The sequence below is a fragment of the mitochondrial genome of Lichenostomus cassidix (assembly GCF_008360975.1).
Source record: "Lichenostomus cassidix isolate B80296 mitochondrion, complete genome".
In the NCBI taxonomy this organism is placed as follows: Eukaryota; Metazoa; Chordata; class Aves; order Passeriformes; family Meliphagidae; genus Lichenostomus; species Lichenostomus cassidix.
In genome coordinates, this window is record NC_062733.1 from 1 (window position 1) to 16,412 (window position 16,412).

At 46.2% G+C, this 16,412-nt stretch overlaps 13 protein-coding genes and 24 non-coding genes across 37 annotated transcripts, besides 1 other annotated feature; 28 read left to right on the top strand and 9 right to left on the bottom strand. All coding sequences in view use genetic code 2, as the record gives it.

Moving 5' to 3' along the window:
- trnF(gaa) lies at positions 1–69 on the top strand. Its single transcript has one exon. It is a non-coding gene; the product is annotated as a tRNA-Phe (tRNA).
- M0597_mgr02 lies at positions 69–1,054 on the top strand. Its single transcript has one exon. It is a non-coding gene; the product is annotated as a 12S ribosomal RNA (ribosomal RNA).
- On the top strand, positions 1,054–1,123 carry trnV(tac). Its single transcript has one exon. It is a non-coding gene; the product is annotated as a tRNA-Val (tRNA).
- An 8-nt stretch (positions 1,124–1,131) lies between these two features.
- Positions 1,132–2,732, top strand: M0597_mgr01. Its single transcript has one exon. It is a non-coding gene; the product is annotated as a 16S ribosomal RNA (ribosomal RNA).
- trnL2(taa) lies at positions 2,733–2,807 on the top strand. The gene has a single exon. It is a non-coding gene; the product is annotated as a tRNA-Leu (tRNA).
- Positions 2,808–2,826: 19 nt separating this feature from the next.
- Positions 2,827–3,804, top strand: ND1 (NADH dehydrogenase subunit 1). Its single transcript has one exon. It carries the CDS (start codon positions 2,827–2,829, stop codon positions 3,802–3,804), a length of 978 nt encoding a protein of 325 aa, YP_010465809.1.
- Positions 3,805–3,811: 7 nt separating this feature from the next.
- On the top strand, positions 3,812–3,882 carry trnI(gat). Its single transcript has one exon. It is a non-coding gene; the product is annotated as a tRNA-Ile (tRNA).
- Positions 3,883–3,886: 4 nt separating this feature from the next.
- trnQ(ttg) lies at positions 3,887–3,957 on the bottom strand. Its single transcript has one exon. It is a non-coding gene; the product is annotated as a tRNA-Gln (tRNA).
- A 3-nt stretch (positions 3,958–3,960) lies between these two features.
- On the top strand, positions 3,961–4,029 carry trnM(cat). Its single transcript has one exon. It is a non-coding gene; the product is annotated as a tRNA-Met (tRNA).
- Positions 4,030–5,070, top strand: ND2 (NADH dehydrogenase subunit 2). Its single transcript has one exon. It carries the CDS (start codon positions 4,030–4,032, stop codon positions 5,068–5,070), a length of 1,041 nt encoding a protein of 346 aa, YP_010355158.1.
- trnW(tca) lies at positions 5,071–5,142 on the top strand. Its single transcript has one exon. It is a non-coding gene; the product is annotated as a tRNA-Trp (tRNA).
- A 1-nt stretch (position 5,143) lies between these two features.
- On the bottom strand, positions 5,144–5,212 carry trnA(tgc). The gene has a single exon. It is a non-coding gene; the product is annotated as a tRNA-Ala (tRNA).
- Positions 5,213–5,220: 8 nt separating this feature from the next.
- Positions 5,221–5,293, bottom strand: trnN(gtt). Its single transcript has one exon. It is a non-coding gene; the product is annotated as a tRNA-Asn (tRNA).
- trnC(gca) lies at positions 5,294–5,360 on the bottom strand. Its single transcript has one exon. It is a non-coding gene; the product is annotated as a tRNA-Cys (tRNA).
- trnY(gta) lies at positions 5,360–5,430 on the bottom strand. Its single transcript has one exon. It is a non-coding gene; the product is annotated as a tRNA-Tyr (tRNA).
- Positions 5,431–5,443: 13 nt separating this feature from the next.
- COX1 (cytochrome c oxidase subunit I) lies at positions 5,444–6,994 on the top strand. Its single transcript has one exon. It carries the CDS (start codon positions 5,444–5,446, stop codon positions 6,992–6,994), a length of 1,551 nt encoding a protein of 516 aa, YP_010355159.1.
- Positions 6,986–7,058, bottom strand: trnS2(tga). The gene has a single exon. It is a non-coding gene; the product is annotated as a tRNA-Ser (tRNA).
- Positions 7,059–7,063: 5 nt separating this feature from the next.
- Positions 7,064–7,132, top strand: trnD(gtc). Its single transcript has one exon. It is a non-coding gene; the product is annotated as a tRNA-Asp (tRNA).
- Positions 7,133–7,146: 14 nt separating this feature from the next.
- On the top strand, positions 7,147–7,830 carry COX2 (cytochrome c oxidase subunit II). The gene has a single exon. It carries the CDS (start codon positions 7,147–7,149, stop codon positions 7,828–7,830), a length of 684 nt encoding a protein of 227 aa, YP_010355160.1.
- Position 7,831: 1 nt separating this feature from the next.
- Positions 7,832–7,901, top strand: trnK(ttt). Its single transcript has one exon. It is a non-coding gene; the product is annotated as a tRNA-Lys (tRNA).
- A 1-nt stretch (position 7,902) lies between these two features.
- Positions 7,903–8,070, top strand: ATP8 (ATP synthase F0 subunit 8). The gene has a single exon. The coding sequence runs from the start codon at positions 7,903–7,905 to the stop codon at positions 8,068–8,070; it is 168 nt and encodes a 55-aa protein (YP_010355161.1).
- ATP6 (ATP synthase F0 subunit 6) lies at positions 8,061–8,744 on the top strand. The gene has a single exon. It carries the CDS (start codon positions 8,061–8,063, stop codon positions 8,742–8,744), a length of 684 nt encoding a protein of 227 aa, YP_010355162.1.
- A 5-nt stretch (positions 8,745–8,749) lies between these two features.
- COX3 (cytochrome c oxidase subunit III) lies at positions 8,750–9,534 on the top strand. Its single transcript has one exon. A coding segment is annotated over exon 1 (785 nt).
- trnG(tcc) lies at positions 9,534–9,602 on the top strand. Its single transcript has one exon. It is a non-coding gene; the product is annotated as a tRNA-Gly (tRNA).
- Positions 9,603–9,953, top strand: ND3 (NADH dehydrogenase subunit 3). The gene has a single exon. The coding sequence runs from the start codon at positions 9,603–9,605 to the stop codon at positions 9,951–9,953; it is 351 nt and encodes a 116-aa protein (YP_010355164.1).
- On the top strand, positions 9,954–10,023 carry trnR(tcg). Its single transcript has one exon. It is a non-coding gene; the product is annotated as a tRNA-Arg (tRNA).
- Position 10,024: 1 nt separating this feature from the next.
- On the top strand, positions 10,025–10,321 carry ND4L (NADH dehydrogenase subunit 4L). Its single transcript has one exon. It carries the CDS (start codon positions 10,025–10,027, stop codon positions 10,319–10,321), a length of 297 nt encoding a protein of 98 aa, YP_010355165.1.
- ND4 (NADH dehydrogenase subunit 4) lies at positions 10,315–11,692 on the top strand. Its single transcript has one exon. A coding segment is annotated over exon 1 (1,378 nt).
- Positions 11,693–11,762, top strand: trnH(gtg). The gene has a single exon. It is a non-coding gene; the product is annotated as a tRNA-His (tRNA).
- On the top strand, positions 11,763–11,828 carry trnS1(gct). Its single transcript has one exon. It is a non-coding gene; the product is annotated as a tRNA-Ser (tRNA).
- Positions 11,828–11,898, top strand: trnL1(tag). Its single transcript has one exon. It is a non-coding gene; the product is annotated as a tRNA-Leu (tRNA).
- On the top strand, positions 11,899–13,716 carry ND5 (NADH dehydrogenase subunit 5). Its single transcript has one exon. It carries the CDS (start codon positions 11,899–11,901, stop codon positions 13,714–13,716), a length of 1,818 nt encoding a protein of 605 aa, YP_010355167.1.
- Positions 13,717–13,723: 7 nt separating this feature from the next.
- Positions 13,724–14,866, top strand: CYTB (cytochrome b). The gene has a single exon. The coding sequence runs from the start codon at positions 13,724–13,726 to the stop codon at positions 14,864–14,866; it is 1,143 nt and encodes a 380-aa protein (YP_010355168.1).
- A 3-nt stretch (positions 14,867–14,869) lies between these two features.
- trnT(tgt) lies at positions 14,870–14,938 on the top strand. Its single transcript has one exon. It is a non-coding gene; the product is annotated as a tRNA-Thr (tRNA).
- Positions 14,939–14,944: 6 nt separating this feature from the next.
- trnP(tgg) lies at positions 14,945–15,014 on the bottom strand. Its single transcript has one exon. It is a non-coding gene; the product is annotated as a tRNA-Pro (tRNA).
- Positions 15,015–15,029: 15 nt separating this feature from the next.
- ND6 (NADH dehydrogenase subunit 6) lies at positions 15,030–15,557 on the bottom strand. Its single transcript has one exon. It carries the CDS (start codon positions 15,555–15,557, stop codon positions 15,030–15,032), a length of 528 nt encoding a protein of 175 aa, YP_010355169.1.
- Positions 15,558–15,629, bottom strand: trnE(ttc). Its single transcript has one exon. It is a non-coding gene; the product is annotated as a tRNA-Glu (tRNA).
- Positions 15,630–15,987: 358 nt separating this feature from the next.
- Positions 15,988–16,412: part of a D loop (control region) that runs on past the window's edge.

Genomic DNA, 16,412 nt, shown 5'->3' on the forward strand with positions numbered 1-16,412 from the left:
GTCCTCATAGCTTAAACCAAAGCATGACACTGAAGATGTCAAGATGGATGCTACGCACACCTGAGGACAAAAGACTTAGTCCTAACCTTACTGTTGGTTGTTGCTAGGTATATACATGCAAGTATCCGCGCCCCAGTGTAGATGCCCTCAGTACCTCTCACCCAGGTCAGTAGGAGCGGGTATCAGGCTCACACCTTCCCCCACGTAGCCCAAAACGCCTTGCACTTGCCACACCCCCACGGGTCATCAGCAGTAATTAATATTAAGCAATGAGTGTAAACTTGACTTAGCCATAGCAATACAGGGTTGGTAAATCTTGTGCCAGCCACCGCGGTTATACAAGAAACCCGAATCAACTTTACCTTTAAACGGCGTAAAGAGTGGTAACATGTTATCAAAGTACCTAAGATTAAAACGCAACTGAGCTGTCGCAAGCCCAAGATGCCCCTAAGGCCACCACCTAAAGAAGATCTTAGAGCAACGATTAATTGAAATCCACGAAAGCCAGGGCCCAAACTGGGATTAGATACCCCACTATGCCTGGCCGTAAATCTTGATGCTTTATCTAACCTGAGCATCCGCCCGAGAACTACGAGCGCAAACGCTTAAAACTCTAAGGACTTGGCGGTGCCCCAAATCCACCTAGAGGAGCCTGTTCTGTAATCGATGATCCACGATACACCCGACCATTCCTTGCAAAAACAGCCTATATACCGCCGTCGCCAGCTCACCCTGCTTGAAGGTCCAACAGTGAACGCAATAGTTTTTACCACTAAAAAGACAGGTCAAGGTATAGCCTATGGAATGGAAGCAATGGGCTACATTTTCTAACATAGAAAACACGGCAAAGGGACATGAAACTGCCCCTGGAAGGAGGATTTAGCAGTAAAGTGGGACAATAGAGCCCTCTTTAAGCCGGCCCTGGGGCACGTACACACCGCCCGTCACCCTCCTCAAAGGCGCCCCCCACCCCCCCATAACTAATAAGCCATCCAGCCAAAGATGAGGTAAGTCGTAACAAGGTAAGTGTACCGGAAGGTGCACTTAGACTACCAAGACGTAGCTTAACCCAAAGCATTCAGCTTACACCTGAAAGATGTCTAATTACAACAGATCGTCTTGAAGCCAAATTCTAGCCCAATTACATTGACCCAGAATAACAAAGCCACTCCATATCACTTAACTAAAACATTTACTAGTCCCAGTATAGGTGATAGAAAAGACCTCCATGGAGCGATAGAGACCACGTACCGTAAGGGAAAGATGAAATAACAGTGAACAAAACCAAGCTAAAAAAAGCAAAGATCAGCCCTTGTACCTTTTGCATCATGGTCTAGCAAGAAAAACCAAGCAAAACGAATTGAAGCTTGCCTTCCCGAAACCTAAGCGAGCTACTTACGAGCAGCTATAATTGAGCGAACCCGTCTCTGTTGCAAAAGAGTGGGATGACTTGTCAGTAGAGGTGAAAAGCCAACCGAGCTGGGTGATAGCTGGTTGCCTGTGAAACGAATTTAAGTTCACTCTTAATTCTTCTCCAAGGAAACCCCCAGAACCCTAATGAAGCGAATTAAGGGCTATTTAAAGGAGGTACAGCTCCTTTAAAAAAGAGTACACTCTCCACGAGCGGATAAGCATCAAAACCCTAAAAGATTATAGTGGGCCCTCAAGCAGCCATCAATGAAGAGTGCGTTAAAGCTCCATATACTAAAAATCCAATAACTTTGCGACTCCCTCCCCACTAACAGGCTAACCTATATTTCAATAGGAGAATTAATGCTAGAATGAGTAACTAGGGTACCTCCCTCTACAACGCAAACTTACATCTTTACATTATTAACAAACACCAAATATACAACTAATACAACAAGCAAAGTATAAAACAGTTTGTTAACCCGACAGAGGAGCGTCCACCAAGAAAGATTAAAACCTGTAAAAGGAACTAGGCAAGCACGTCAAGGCCCGACTGTTTACCAAAAACATAGCCTTCAGCAAACCCCAAACAAGTATTGAAGGTGATGCCTGCCCGGTGACTACGTTCAACGGCCGCGGTATCCTAACCGTGCAAAGGTAGCGCAATCAATTGTCCCATAAATCGAGACCTGTATGAATGGCTAAACGAGGTCTTAACTGTCTCTTACAGGCAATCAGTGAAATTGATCTCCCCGTGCAAAAGCGGGGATAAAACCATAAGACGAGAAGACCCTGTGGAACTTCAAAATCAGCAACCACGCCAAAATACATTTCCCCCCAACCACTCGGGGCCACTTACACACAAAGCCACTGGTCTGCATTTTTTGGTTGGGGCGACCTTGGAGAAAAACAAATCCTCCAAAAACCGGACCAAACCTCTTGACTAAGAGCAACCCCTCAACGTGCTAATAGCAACCAGACCCAATACAATTGATCAATGGACCAAGCTACCCCAGGGATAACAGCGCAATCTCCTTCAAGAGTCCATATCGACGAGGAGGTTTACGACCTCGATGTTGGATCAGGACATCCTAGTGGTGCAGCAGCTGCTAAGGGTTCGTTTGTTCAACGATTAACAGTCCTACGTGATCTGAGTTCAGACCGGAGCAATCCAGGTCGGTTTCTATCTATGATGAACTCTTCCCAGTACGAAAGGATCGGAAAAGTGAGGCCTATACCACAAGCAAGCCTTCGCCTTAAGTAATGAATGCAACTAATTACAAAAGGCTATCTCACCACAACCACGTCCTAGAGAAGGACCAGCTAGCGTGGCAGAGCTTGGCAAATGCAAAAGGCTTAAGTCCTTTAATTCAGAGGTTCAAATCCTCTCCCTAGCTTTATTAATCCTTCCCACCCATGCACAACTACCCCCTCCTTGTTAACTTGATCATAGCTCTTTCCTACGCCCTACCCATTCTAATCGCCGTGGCTTTCCTGACCCTAGTAGAGCGTAAAATCCTCAGCTACATGCAAGGTCGAAAAGGCCCAAACGTAGTAGGCCCTTTTGGGCTTCTTCAACCCCTAGCAGATGGGGTAAAACTGTTCATCAAAGAGCCAATCCGCCCATCTACCTCCTCTCCAATCCTCTTCGTCACAACCCCCATACTGGCACTCCTCCTAGCTATTTCAATTTGAGCCCCCCTCCCCCTTCCATTCCCCCTCGCCGACCTTAATCTAGGACTTTTATTTCTACTGGCCATATCAAGCTTAGCAGTATACTCTATTTTATGATCAGGATGGGCCTCTAATTCTAAATATGCATTAATCGGTGCACTGCGAGCAGTAGCCCAAACTATTTCTTATGAAGTTACCCTGGCAATTATTCTTCTCTCCATTATCCTCCTTAGCGGTAACTACACCCTGGGGACCCTCGCAATTACACAGGAGCCTCTTTACCTAATCTTCTCCTGCTGACCTCTCGCAATGATGTGATATGTTTCTACCCTCGCCGAGACTAACCGTGCTCCCTTTGACCTGACAGAAGGGGAATCCGAACTAGTTTCAGGCTTCAACGTAGAGTATGCAGCAGGCCCTTTCGCATTATTCTTTCTAGCTGAGTACGCCAACATCATGTTCATAAACACACTCACCGCCATCCTATTCTTTAACCCAAGTCTCTTTAACTTGCCTCAAGAACTTTTCCCCGTAGTGCTAGCCACCAAAACCCTACTTCTTTCTGCGGGCTTTCTATGGATTCGCGCATCCTATCCACGATTCCGATATGACCAACTTATGCACCTCTTATGGAAAAACTTCCTCCCACTCACACTAGCCCTGTGCCTGTGACACACAAGCCTGCCCATTTGCTACGCGGGCTTACCCCCATACCTATAACCCCAAAGGAAATGTGCCTGAGATTTAAGGGTCACTATGATAAAGTGGACACAGAGGCTACCAACCCTCTCATTTCCTAAAATTAGAAAAACAGGAATCGAACCTGCACAAAAGGGATCAAAACCCTTTATACTTCCTTTATATTATTTCCTACCCAGTAGGGTCAGCTAAATAAGCTATCGGGCCCATACCCCGAAAATGATGGTTTAACTCCTTCCCCTATTAATGAACCCCCAGGCAAAACTAATCTTCATCGCTAGCCTACTACTAGGATCAACTATTACAATTTCAAGCAACCATTGAATCATAGCCTGAACTGGCCTTGAAATCAACACATTAGCCATTCTCCCCCTAATCTCAAAATCTCACCACCCGCGGGCCATTGAAGCAGCAACTAAGTACTTTTTAGTACAAGCAACTGCTTCCGCTTTAGTACTGTTCTCCAGCATAACTAATGCATGACACACCGGACAATGGGACATCACGCAGCTAACACATCCAACGTCTTGCCTCATCCTAACAGCAGCCATTGCCATAAAATTAGGCCTGGTCCCCTTTCACTTCTGGTTCCCCGAAGTCCTTCAGGGCACATCCCTAATCATCAGCCTCCTGCTATCAACGGCCATAAAATTCCCACCTATCACACTACTGTACCTAACCTCTAACTCACTAAACCCTACATTACTAGTTACCATGGCCATCCTCTCTACAGCCCTAGGAGGATGAATAGGCCTTAACCAGACACAAATCCGTAAAATCCTAGCCTTCTCCTCCATCTCTCACCTAGGCTGAATGGCCGTCATTCTTTCCTATAACCCCAAACTCACCCTACTTAACTTCTACCTTTACAGCCTAATAACTGCAACCGTATTCCTCACCCTAAACACCATAAAAGCACTGAAACTATCAACATTAATAACTGCATGAACAAAAGTCCCATCCCTCAGCACCATCCTCGTCATTACACTACTCTCCCTAGCTGGTCTTCCCCCCCTAACAGGCTTCCTACCCAAATGGCTCATCATCCAAGAGCTAACCAAACAAGACATAGCCCTTACAGCAATACTAATCTCCCTACTCTCGCTACTCAGTCTATTCTTCTATCTTCGCCTAGCGTACTGTACAGCAATCACACTCCCCCCTCACACAACAAATCACATAAAACTATGGCACGTTAACAAACCAACTAATGTCTTAATTGCCATCTTAGCCACTCTCTCCATCACTCTCCTCCCCCTCTCCCCCATACTACTTGCCATTATTTAAAGAAACTTAGGATTAATTTTAAACCGAAGGCCTTCAAAGCCTTAAACAAGAGTTAGACTCTCTTAGTTTCTGCTAAAATTCGCAGGATATTACCCTGCATCTCCTGATTGCAACTCAGGTGCTTTAATTAAGCTAGAACTTTATCCAACACTAGGCAGATGGGCTTCGATCCCACGATAATATAGTTAACAGCTATATGCCCAAACCAACAGGCTTCTGCCTAAGACTCCGGTGTATGACCAATACACATCGATGAGCTTGCAACTCAACATGAACTTCACCACAGAGCCGATAAGAAGAGGAATTAAACCTCTGTAAAAAGGACTACAGCCTAACGCCTTTACACTCAGCCATCTTACCATACAACTTACCCATGACCTTTATCAACCGATGATTATTCTCAACAAACCATAAAGACATTGGTACCCTGTACCTTATTTTCGGTGCATGAGCCGGAATAGTCGGAACTGCCCTAAGCCTTCTTATTCGAGCAGAACTAGGTCAACCTGGAGCCTTACTAGGAGACGACCAAATCTACAACGTAGTTGTCACTGCCCATGCTTTCGTTATAATCTTCTTTATAGTAATGCCTATCATGATTGGAGGTTTCGGTAACTGACTAGTCCCACTTATAATCGGAGCCCCAGACATAGCATTCCCTCGAATAAACAACATAAGCTTCTGACTTCTCCCACCTTCATTCCTTCTACTCCTAGCCTCCTCAACCGTAGAAGCAGGGGCAGGGACAGGATGAACTGTTTACCCACCTCTAGCTGGCAATCTAGCCCACGCCGGGGCCTCAGTAGACCTAGCCATCTTCTCACTCCACCTAGCAGGAATCTCTTCAATCCTGGGAGCAATCAATTTCATCACAACAGCAATCAACATAAAACCACCCGCCCTATCTCAATATCAAACACCCCTATTCGTTTGATCCGTCCTAATCACTGCAGTCTTACTACTACTATCTCTCCCAGTCCTTGCCGCTGGAATCACTATACTCCTAACAGATCGCAACCTAAATACTACATTCTTTGATCCAGCAGGAGGAGGGGACCCAGTATTATACCAACACCTATTCTGATTCTTCGGCCACCCAGAAGTATACATCCTTATCCTGCCAGGATTCGGAATTATTTCTCACGTAGTAGCCTACTACGCAGGAAAAAAAGAACCATTCGGGTATATAGGAATAGTATGAGCTATACTGTCCATTGGATTCCTAGGCTTTATTGTTTGAGCACACCACATGTTTACAGTAGGAATGGACGTAGACACTCGAGCATACTTCACATCCGCCACTATAATCATTGCTATCCCAACTGGGATCAAAGTCTTCAGCTGACTGGCAACACTACACGGAGGCACTATCAAATGAGATCCCCCAATACTATGAGCCTTAGGCTTCATCTTCCTCTTTACCATCGGAGGGCTAACAGGAATTGTCCTTGCAAACTCCTCTCTAGACATTGCACTGCACGACACCTACTACGTAGTCGCCCACTTCCACTACGTCCTATCCATAGGAGCAGTATTCGCCATTCTAGCCGGTTTCACACACTGATTCCCTCTATTCACTGGCTATACCCTCCACGCCACATGAGCCAAAATTCACTTCGGAGTAATATTCGTAGGAGTAAACCTCACCTTCTTCCCTCAACACTTCCTAGGCCTAGCCGGTATGCCACGACGATACTCCGACTACCCAGACGCCTACACAATATGAAACGCCATCTCATCCGTAGGCTCCCTCATCTCTTTAACAGCCGTAATCATGCTGGTATTCATCATCTGAGAGGCTTTCGCATCCAAACGTAAAGCACCACAATCAGAACTAGCCAGCACCAACGTCGAATGAATCCACGGCTGCCCTCCTCCATACCATACTTTCGAAGAACCAGCCTTTGTGCAAGTCCAAGAAAGGAAGGAATCGAACCCCCATATGTTGGTTTCAAGCCAACCGCATAAACCACTTATGCTTCTTTCTTATTCAGAAGTGTTAGTAAAACAATCACGTAGCCTTGTCAAGACTAAATTACAGGTGAGAGCCCTGTACACTTCAAAACTATCCAAAACATGGCCAACCACTCACAATTAGGTTTTCAAGACGCCGCCTCACCTATCATAGAAGAACTAGTAGAATTCCATGATCATGCCCTCATAGTTGCCCTAGCCATCTGCAGCCTAGTGCTATACCTACTAACTTTCATACTCACAGAAAAACTGTCATCCAGCACCATTAACGCACAAGAGATCGAACTTGTCTGAACTATCCTCCCCGCTATCGTCCTAATCATACTAGCTCTCCCTTCCCTTCAAATTCTGTATATGATAGACGAAATCAGCGAACCCGACTTAACCCTAAAAGCTATCGGTCACCAATGATACTGAAGTTACGAATACACGGACTTCAAAGACCTCACATTCGACTCTTACATGATCCCTACTTCAGACCTACCGCTTGGCCACTTCCGACTTCTAGAAGTGGACCATCGAGTCATCGTACCCATAGAATCCCCAGTTCGAGTCATTGTCACAGCTGACGACGTCCTCCACTCTTGAGCAGTCCCAAGCCTAGGAGTAAAAACGGATGCAATTCCAGGACGACTAAACCAAACTTCATTCGTCGCCACCCGCCCCGGAGTCTTCTACGGACAATGCTCAGAAATCTGCGGAGCCAACCACAGCTTCATGCCAATCGTAGTAGAATCTGCCCCTCTCCCACACTTCGAGAACTGATCATCCCTACTCCCATCCTAATCATTAAGAAGCTATGAACCAGCACTAGCCTTTTAAGCTAGAGACAGAGGACAGACATCCCTCCTTAATGGTATGCCCCAACTAAACCCAAATCCATGATTCTTTACAATACTAATCTCATGGCTAACCTATTCCCTTATCATCCAACCTAAAATTTTAGCGTTCATCACAACGAACCCACCATCCAGCAAAACACCCACAACCTCAAGCACAACCCCCTGAAACTGACCATGAACTTAAGCTTCTTCGACCAATTCTCCAGTCCTTCACTCCTAGGCATCCCCCTAATTTTAATCTCACTAGTATTCCCAGCCCTCCTGCTGCCCTCCCCCGATAACCGATGAGTTACCAACCGCCTTTCAACCCTACAACTATGATTCATTAATCTTACCACAAAACAATTAATGATACCTCTAGACAAAAAAGGCCATAAATGAGCATTAATCCTAACTTCCCTAATAATATTCCTTCTATTAATCAACCTCTTAGGCCTACTACCATACACATTCACCCCAACAACTCAATTATCCATAAACCTAGCCCTAGCTTTCCCACTCTGACTAGCAACCCTTCTAACAGGTCTACGAAACCAACCCTCAGCTTCCCTGGCCCACCTACTACCAGAAGGCACCCCAACCCTACTAATCCCAGCTCTCATCCTAATCGAAACCACCAGCCTTCTAATCCGCCCTCTGGCGTTAGGGGTACGACTAACAGCCAACTTAACAGCAGGCCACCTTCTCATCCAACTAATCTCTACAGCAACAGTAAGCTTGTTCTCCACTATACCTGTAGTCTCCCTTTTAACACTACTGGTACTATTTCTACTGACCATCCTAGAAGTAGCAGTAGCTATAATCCAAGCCTACGTCTTCGTACTTCTACTAAGCCTGTACCTACAAGAAAACATCTAACACCAATGACCCACCAAGCACATTCCTTCCACATAGTAGACCCCAGCCCATGACCCATCTTTGGAGCAGCCGCTGCCCTCCTTACTACCTCAGGCCTAACCATGTGATTCCACTACAACTCCCCACAACTCCTAATTATTGGACTAACCTGCACCGCCCTAGTAATAATCCAATGGTGACGGGATATCATCCGGGAAAGCACATTCCAAGGCCACCATACACCCACAGTGCAAAAAGGCCTCCGATATGGAATAGTCCTATTCATCACATCCGAAGCATTCTTCTTCCTAGGATTCTTCTGAGCTTTCTTCCACTCCAGTTTAGCACCCACCCCAGAACTAGGAGGACAGTGACCCCCAGTCGGAATCCAACCCCTTAACCCAATAGAAGTCCCACTACTAAACACGGCAATCCTCCTGGCCTCTGGAGTTACTGTCACATGGGCGCACCACAGCATCACAGAAGCCAACCGAAAACAGGCAATCCAAGCCCTAACCCTAACAGTCCTACTAGGGTTCTACTTCACCGCTCTCCAAGCCATAGAATACTATGAAGCCCCATTCTCCATTGCCGACGGAGTCTATGGATCAACCTTCTTTGTCGCTACCGGATTCCATGGCCTCCACGTCATCATTGGTTCAACATTCCTCCTAGTCTGCCTATACCGCCTAATCAAATACCACTTTACCTCCGGCCACCACTTCGGATTTGAAGCAGCAGCTTGATACTGACACTTTGTAGACGTCGTATGACTATTCCTTTACATGACCATCTACTGATGAGGATCCTACTCTTCTAGTATACTCATTACAATGGACTTCCAATCCTTAAAATCTGGTTTCAACCCAGAGAAGAGTAATTAACATAATCCTATTCATAATCATCCTGTCTCTAACTCTAAGCATCATCCTAACCCTACTAAACTTTTGACTAGCTCAAACAAACCCAGATTCAGAAAAACTATCTCCATACGAATGCGGATTTGACCCCCTCGGATCCGCCCGACTCCCATTCTCAATTCGATTCTTCCTAGTAGCCATTCTCTTCCTGCTATTCGACCTAGAAATTGCCCTCTTACTGCCCCTCCCATGAGCCACCCAACTTCAATCCCCTACCACCACCCTAACCTGAACCTCCATTCTCCTCCTTCTGCTTACTTTAGGACTAGTATACGAATGAGTCCAAGGAGGGTTAGAGTGAGCAGAATAAAGAAAGTTAGTCTAACCAAGACAGTTGATTTCGACTCAACAGATTATAGCTACAACCCTATAACTTTCTTTATGTCCCCCCTACACCTTAGTTTCTACTCAGCCTTCACTCTAAGCAGCCTAGGATTAGCTTTCCACCGAACCCACCTAATCTCCGCCCTACTATGTCTAGAAAGCATGATATTATCAATATACATTGCCTTGACAATATGACCCATTCAAACACAAACATCAACTGCAACCCTCATGCCCATCCTAATATTATCATTTTCCGCCTGCGAAGCAGGAACAGGACTAGCCTTACTAGTCGCCTCTACCCGAACCCACGGCTCTGACCACCTACACAACTTCAACCTACTAAAATGCTAAAAATCATCATCCCAACTATCATACTACTGCCCCTGACCTTCCTCTCCCCCTCCAAGCATCTTTGAACAAACACAACTACCCACAGCTTCCTAATCGCTTTCGCAAGCCTACAGTGACTAACCCCAACATATTATCCGAACAAAGGACTAACCCCCTGAACCGCCATCGACCAAATTTCGTCCCCTCTACTTGTTCTATCCTGCTGACTGCTACCCCTCATAATCATAGCAAGCCAAAACCACCTAGAACAAGAACCAACCATCCGGAAACGAGTCTTCATCACAACAATAATTATAGCCCAACCCTTTATCCTTCTAGCCTTCTCTGCCTCAGAAATCATATTATTCTACATTGCTTTCGAAGCTACCCTGATCCCTACCCTAATCCTAATCACACGCTGAGGAAATCAACCAGAACGACTAAGCGCAGGCATCTACCTCCTATTCTACACACTTGCTAGTTCACTCCCACTGCTCATTACCATCCTACACCTGCACAATCAGATCGGGACACTATACCTACCAATACTAAAACTCTCCCACCCAACAATAGCCAACTCCTGATCAAACTTAGCATGCAGCCTAGCCCTACTCCTAGCCTTCATAGTAAAAGCCCCCCTATACGGACTCCACCTATGACTTCCCAAAGCCCACGTAGAAGCTCCCATTGCAGGATCCATACTCCTTGCCGCCCTACTACTTAAACTGGGAGGATATGGCATCATACGAATCACCATCCTAGTAAACCCACCACTAAATAACCTTCACTACCCTTTCATCACCCTAGCCCTATGAGGAGCCATCATAACTAGTGCAATCTGCCTACGCCAAATCGACCTAAAATCACTAATCGCCTACTCCTCCGTAAGCCACATAGGCCTAGTTGTTGCCGCAGCTATAATCCAAACCCAATGAGCGTTCTCAGGTGCAATAATCCTCATAATCTCCCACGGCCTCACCTCCTCCATACTATTCTGCCTGGCCAACACAAACTACGAACGAACACACAGCCGGATTCTAGTACTTGCACGAGGCCTACAACCCCTCCTCCCTCTCATGGCCATCTGATGGCTATTGGCAAACCTAACAAACATGGCACTTCCCCCAACTATCAACCTCATAGCAGAACTTACCATCGTAATCGCGCTCTTCAACTGATCCTCTTTCACCCTCATCCTTACAGGAACCACCATATTCCTAACCGCCTCGTACACATTATACATGCTCACAATGACACAACGGGGAACACTACCATCCCACATTACATCCATCCAAAACTCCTCTACCCGAGAACATCTACTCATAGCCCTACATATGCTTCCCATGATCCTCCTCATCCTAAAACCAGAACTCATCTCTGGGGCTCCCATATGCAAGTATAGTTTTAAACCAAACGTTAGATTGTGATCCTAAAGATAGAAGTTAAACTCTTCTTACTTGCCGAGGGGAGGTTAAACCAACAAGAACTGCTAATTCCTGTATCTGAGTATAAAACCTCAGCCCCCTTACTTTCAAAGGATAACAGAAATCCAGTGGTCTTAGGAACCATTCATCTTGGTGCAAATCCAAGTGAAAGTAATGGACCTGTCATTAGTCCTAACTTCTTCCATACTACTCACCCTAACCGTCCTGCTCACACCTATCATCCTCCCATTGATGTCAGATAACCTAAAAAATACCCCCTCCACCATCACAAACACTGTCAAAACCTCATTCCTAATCAGCCTAATCCCGGCAACCATCTATCTCCACTCAGGCCTAGAAAACACCACCTCCCTATGACAATGAGAATTCATCACGAACTTTAAAATCCCTATCAGCTTCAAAATAGACTTCTACTCCCTCACATTCTTCCCAATCGCACTCTTCGTATCATGATCTATCCTGCAATTCGCCTCATGATACATAGCTACAGACCCCCATATTACAAAATTCTTCACCTACCTTCTACTATTCCTCATTGCCATACTAATCTTAATTACCGCTAACAACCTATTTATCCTATTCATCGGCTGAGAAGGAGTCGGAATCATATCGTTCCTGCTAATCAGCTGATGACACGGGCGGGCGGACGCCAACACGGCTGCCCTACAAGCCGTCCTATACAACCGAGTCGGAGATGTAGGCCTCATCCTATGCATAGCCTGACTAGCTTCCACAATAAACACCTGAGAACTCCAACAAATCTCCTCCCCAACCGAAATTCCTACACTTCCCCTTCTAGGCCTCATCCTGGCCGCAACAGCCAAATCCGCCCAATTCGGTCTCCACCCTTGACTCCCAGCAGCCATAGAAGGCCCCACTCCCGTTTCCGCCCTACTGCACTCTAGCACAATAGTCGTAGCCGGAATCTTCCTACTTATCCGAACTCATCCCATATTCAACAACAACACTACAGCCTTAACCCTCTGCCTGTGTTTAGGTGCCCTATCCACACTATTTGCAGCCACATGCGCTCTAACCCAAAACGACATCAAAAAAATCATCGCATTCTCCACATCAAGCCAACTAGGCCTAATAATAGTTACTATCGGACTAAACCTACCTCAATTGGCCTTCCTACACATTTCCACCCACGCATTCTTCAAAGCCATGCTATTCCTATGTTCAGGCTCCATCATTCACAGCCTCAATGGAGAACAGGACATCCGAAAAATAGGAGGACTCCAAAAAATCCTGCCAACAACCACCTCTTGCCTCACTATCGGTAACCTAGCCCTAATAGGAACACCATTCCTAGCCGGTTTCTACTCAAAAGACGCAATTATCGAAAGCCTTAACACATCCTATCTCAACGCCTGAGCCCTCCTCCTGACTCTCCTAGCTACATCCTTCACCGCAGTCTACACCACACGCATAACCCTAATAGTACAAACAGGATTCGTTCGCATTCCCCCCCTAGCCCCAATAAACGAAAACGACCCCGCAGTTCTCTCCCCTCTGACCCGCCTTGCACTGGGAAGTATCACAGCCGGATTCATCATTACTTCCTTTATCCTCCCTACAAAAACTCCACCGATAACCATACCAGTATCCATCAAAGTCACTGCTATCATCGTTACAATCCTGGGCATTATCCTAGCCCTTGAAATATCAAAAATAACCCACGCCCTAATCCTCCCTAAACAAAACTCCTTCACAAACTTCTCCACAACCCTAGGATACTTCAACCCACTAGTTCACCGCCTAAGCTCCACAAGCATCCTAAAAGGAGGGCAAAACATTGCCTCACATCTAATCGACCTATCCTGATATAAAACACTAGGGCCAGAAGGCCTAGCTACCCTCCAACTGATAGCCTCAAAAAGTGCAACCACCCTCCACACGGGTCTAATTAAAGCCTACCTAGGATCCTTTGCATTATCAATCCTCATCATACTTGTATCCACCTACAGACACCCTAATGGCCCTCAATCTACGTAAAAACCACCCCCTCCTGAAAATCATCAACGATTCCTTAATCGACCTTCCAACCCCATCCAACATCTCATCCTGATGAAATTTTGGATCACTGTTAGGAATCTGCCTAACAACCCAAATCGTCACAGGATTACTACTAGCCACACACTACACAGCAGACACATCCCTAGCCTTCTCATCCGTCGCCCACATATGCCGGGACGTACAATTCGGCTGACTCATCCGAAACCTCCACGCAAATGGAGCCTCCTTCTTCTTCATCTGTATCTACATCCACATTGGCCGAGGACTTTACTACGGCTCCTACCTAAACAAAGAAACCTGAAATATCGGGGTCGTACTGCTCCTAACCTTAATAGCAACTGCCTTCGTAGGCTATGTATTACCCTGAGGACAAATATCCTTCTGAGGAGCCACAGTAATCACCAACCTATTCTCAGCCATCCCCTACATCGGACAAACCCTAGTGGAATGAGCCTGAGGAGGGTTCTCAGTAGACAACCCAACCCTCACCCGATTCTTCGCACTACACTTCCTCCTTCCATTCGTCATTGCAGGACTTACCCTAGTACACTTAACATTCCTACACGAAACCGGATCAAACAACCCCTTAGGAATCCCCTCAGACTGCGACAAAATCCCATTCCACCCTTATTACTCCATTAAAGACATTCTAGGGTTCGCAATAATAATCGCACTACTAGCTGCCCTCGCCCTATTTTCTCCCAACCTGCTAGGTGACCCAGAAAACTTCACCCCAGCCAACCCACTGGCCACTCCCCCCCACATCAAACCTGAATGATACTTCCTATTCGCATACGCCATCCTCCGATCCATCCCAAACAAACTAGGAGGAGTCCTAGCCCTAGCCGCCTCAATCCTTGTACTATTCCTARTTCCCCTCCTACACAAATCCAAACAACGCTCCATAACATTCCGCCCTCTATCCCAAATCCTATTCTGAACCCTAGTCGCCAACCTCCTAGTCCTGACATGGGTGGGTAGCCAACCAGTCGAACACCCATTCATCATCATCGGTCAACTAGCCTCCCTTAGCTACTTCACCATCATCCTAATCCTCTTCCCCCTAGCGAGCCTGCTAGAGAACAAATTACTAAACCTCTAATTAACTCTAATAGTTTATAAAAACATTGGTCTTGTAAACCAAAGATTGAAGATTATACCCCTTCTTAGAGTTACCCCATCAGAAAGAAAGGAATCGAACCTTTATCTCCAGCTCCCAAAGCTGGAATTTTTAGCTAAACTACTTCCTGACCTACCCCACCTCACTAAACAGCCCGAATTGCCCCCCGAGATAACCCCCGCACAAGTTCCAAAACCACAAACAAAGTTAGTAACAGGCCCCAGCCGGCAATTAAAAACAGGCCCGCCCCCCAAGAATAGAACATCCCTACTCCACTAAAATCCAACCGAACTGAAGACATACCTGCATTATTCACTGTCCCCCCTCCAAACATACAATCAGAAAAAACCTCAACCCCCCCTGCAACTACCCCAACCCCTACTACTAAACCTAACCCTAAACCGTACCCTAAAACCCGTCAATCCCCCCAAGACTCAGGATAAGCATCCGCCGCCAATGAAACCGAGTACACAAAGACCACCAGCATCCCCCCTAAATACACCATAACCAACACCAAAGAAACAAAAGAGACCCCTAAACTCACCAATCACCCACATCCCGCGACAGACGCTACTACTAATCCCACCACCCCATAATAAGGCGAAGGGTTGGACGCAACCGCCAACCCTCCCAAAGCGAAACATACACTCAAAAACAGAACAAAGTTCATCATAATTCCTACTTGGACTTTCTCCAAGATCTATGGCATGAAAAGCCACCGTTATGGGACTTTAACTACAGGAACGGACCCCCCCCTTCCCCCCCCATAACTTTTTTATAGGGTATGTATTACTTTGCATACTATTATATTCCACATCAGGCATTATATTAATGTAGTATATTCCACATAAACTGTCATGCTCGTCCAGACCAAACTCAAATATTAGATCCCATGACTGGCCATTCATACGAACTCATTCTAGCCCCCATTTCTACCACCCCACATCACCCTCAAGCCGTTCAGCCCTATAACACACAAGCGTCGCCCAAGATCGGTACATGCTTAATAGTACATACAACAGTCCGGTACACGAGGAACCACCCGCACTAACTATGATTGCACTGAGCCCATATACTCACATTAACCGATGTCCTCACGCGCCCCCAAGCCAGAGAGCCTGGTTATTTATTAGTCGGTCTCCTCACGAGAAATCAGCAACCCGGTGTTAGTAATGTCCTTAGCCCTTGGCTTCAAGGCCATACATTCCCCCTACACCCTGTCCCAACTTGCTCTTTTGCGCCACTGGTTCCTTTTTCAGGGCCATAACTTGGTCCATTCCTCCTAACTTGCTCTTCACAGATACAAGTGGTTGGCCTGCATAACTCCTCTAACCTCTCTTAATCGCGGCATCTGGCCGTTTTTCCTCTTGTTTTCTTTCTGGGGTTCCTTCAATAAACCCTTCCAGTGCGTAGCAGGTAATCCCTTCCTCTTGACGTGTCCATCACATGGTCGTCGTACGGTTTGTTGCCCTCAGGGACCCATACAAGTGTCATGGCTTGCGGATAGGTACGTCTCATACTTGACACT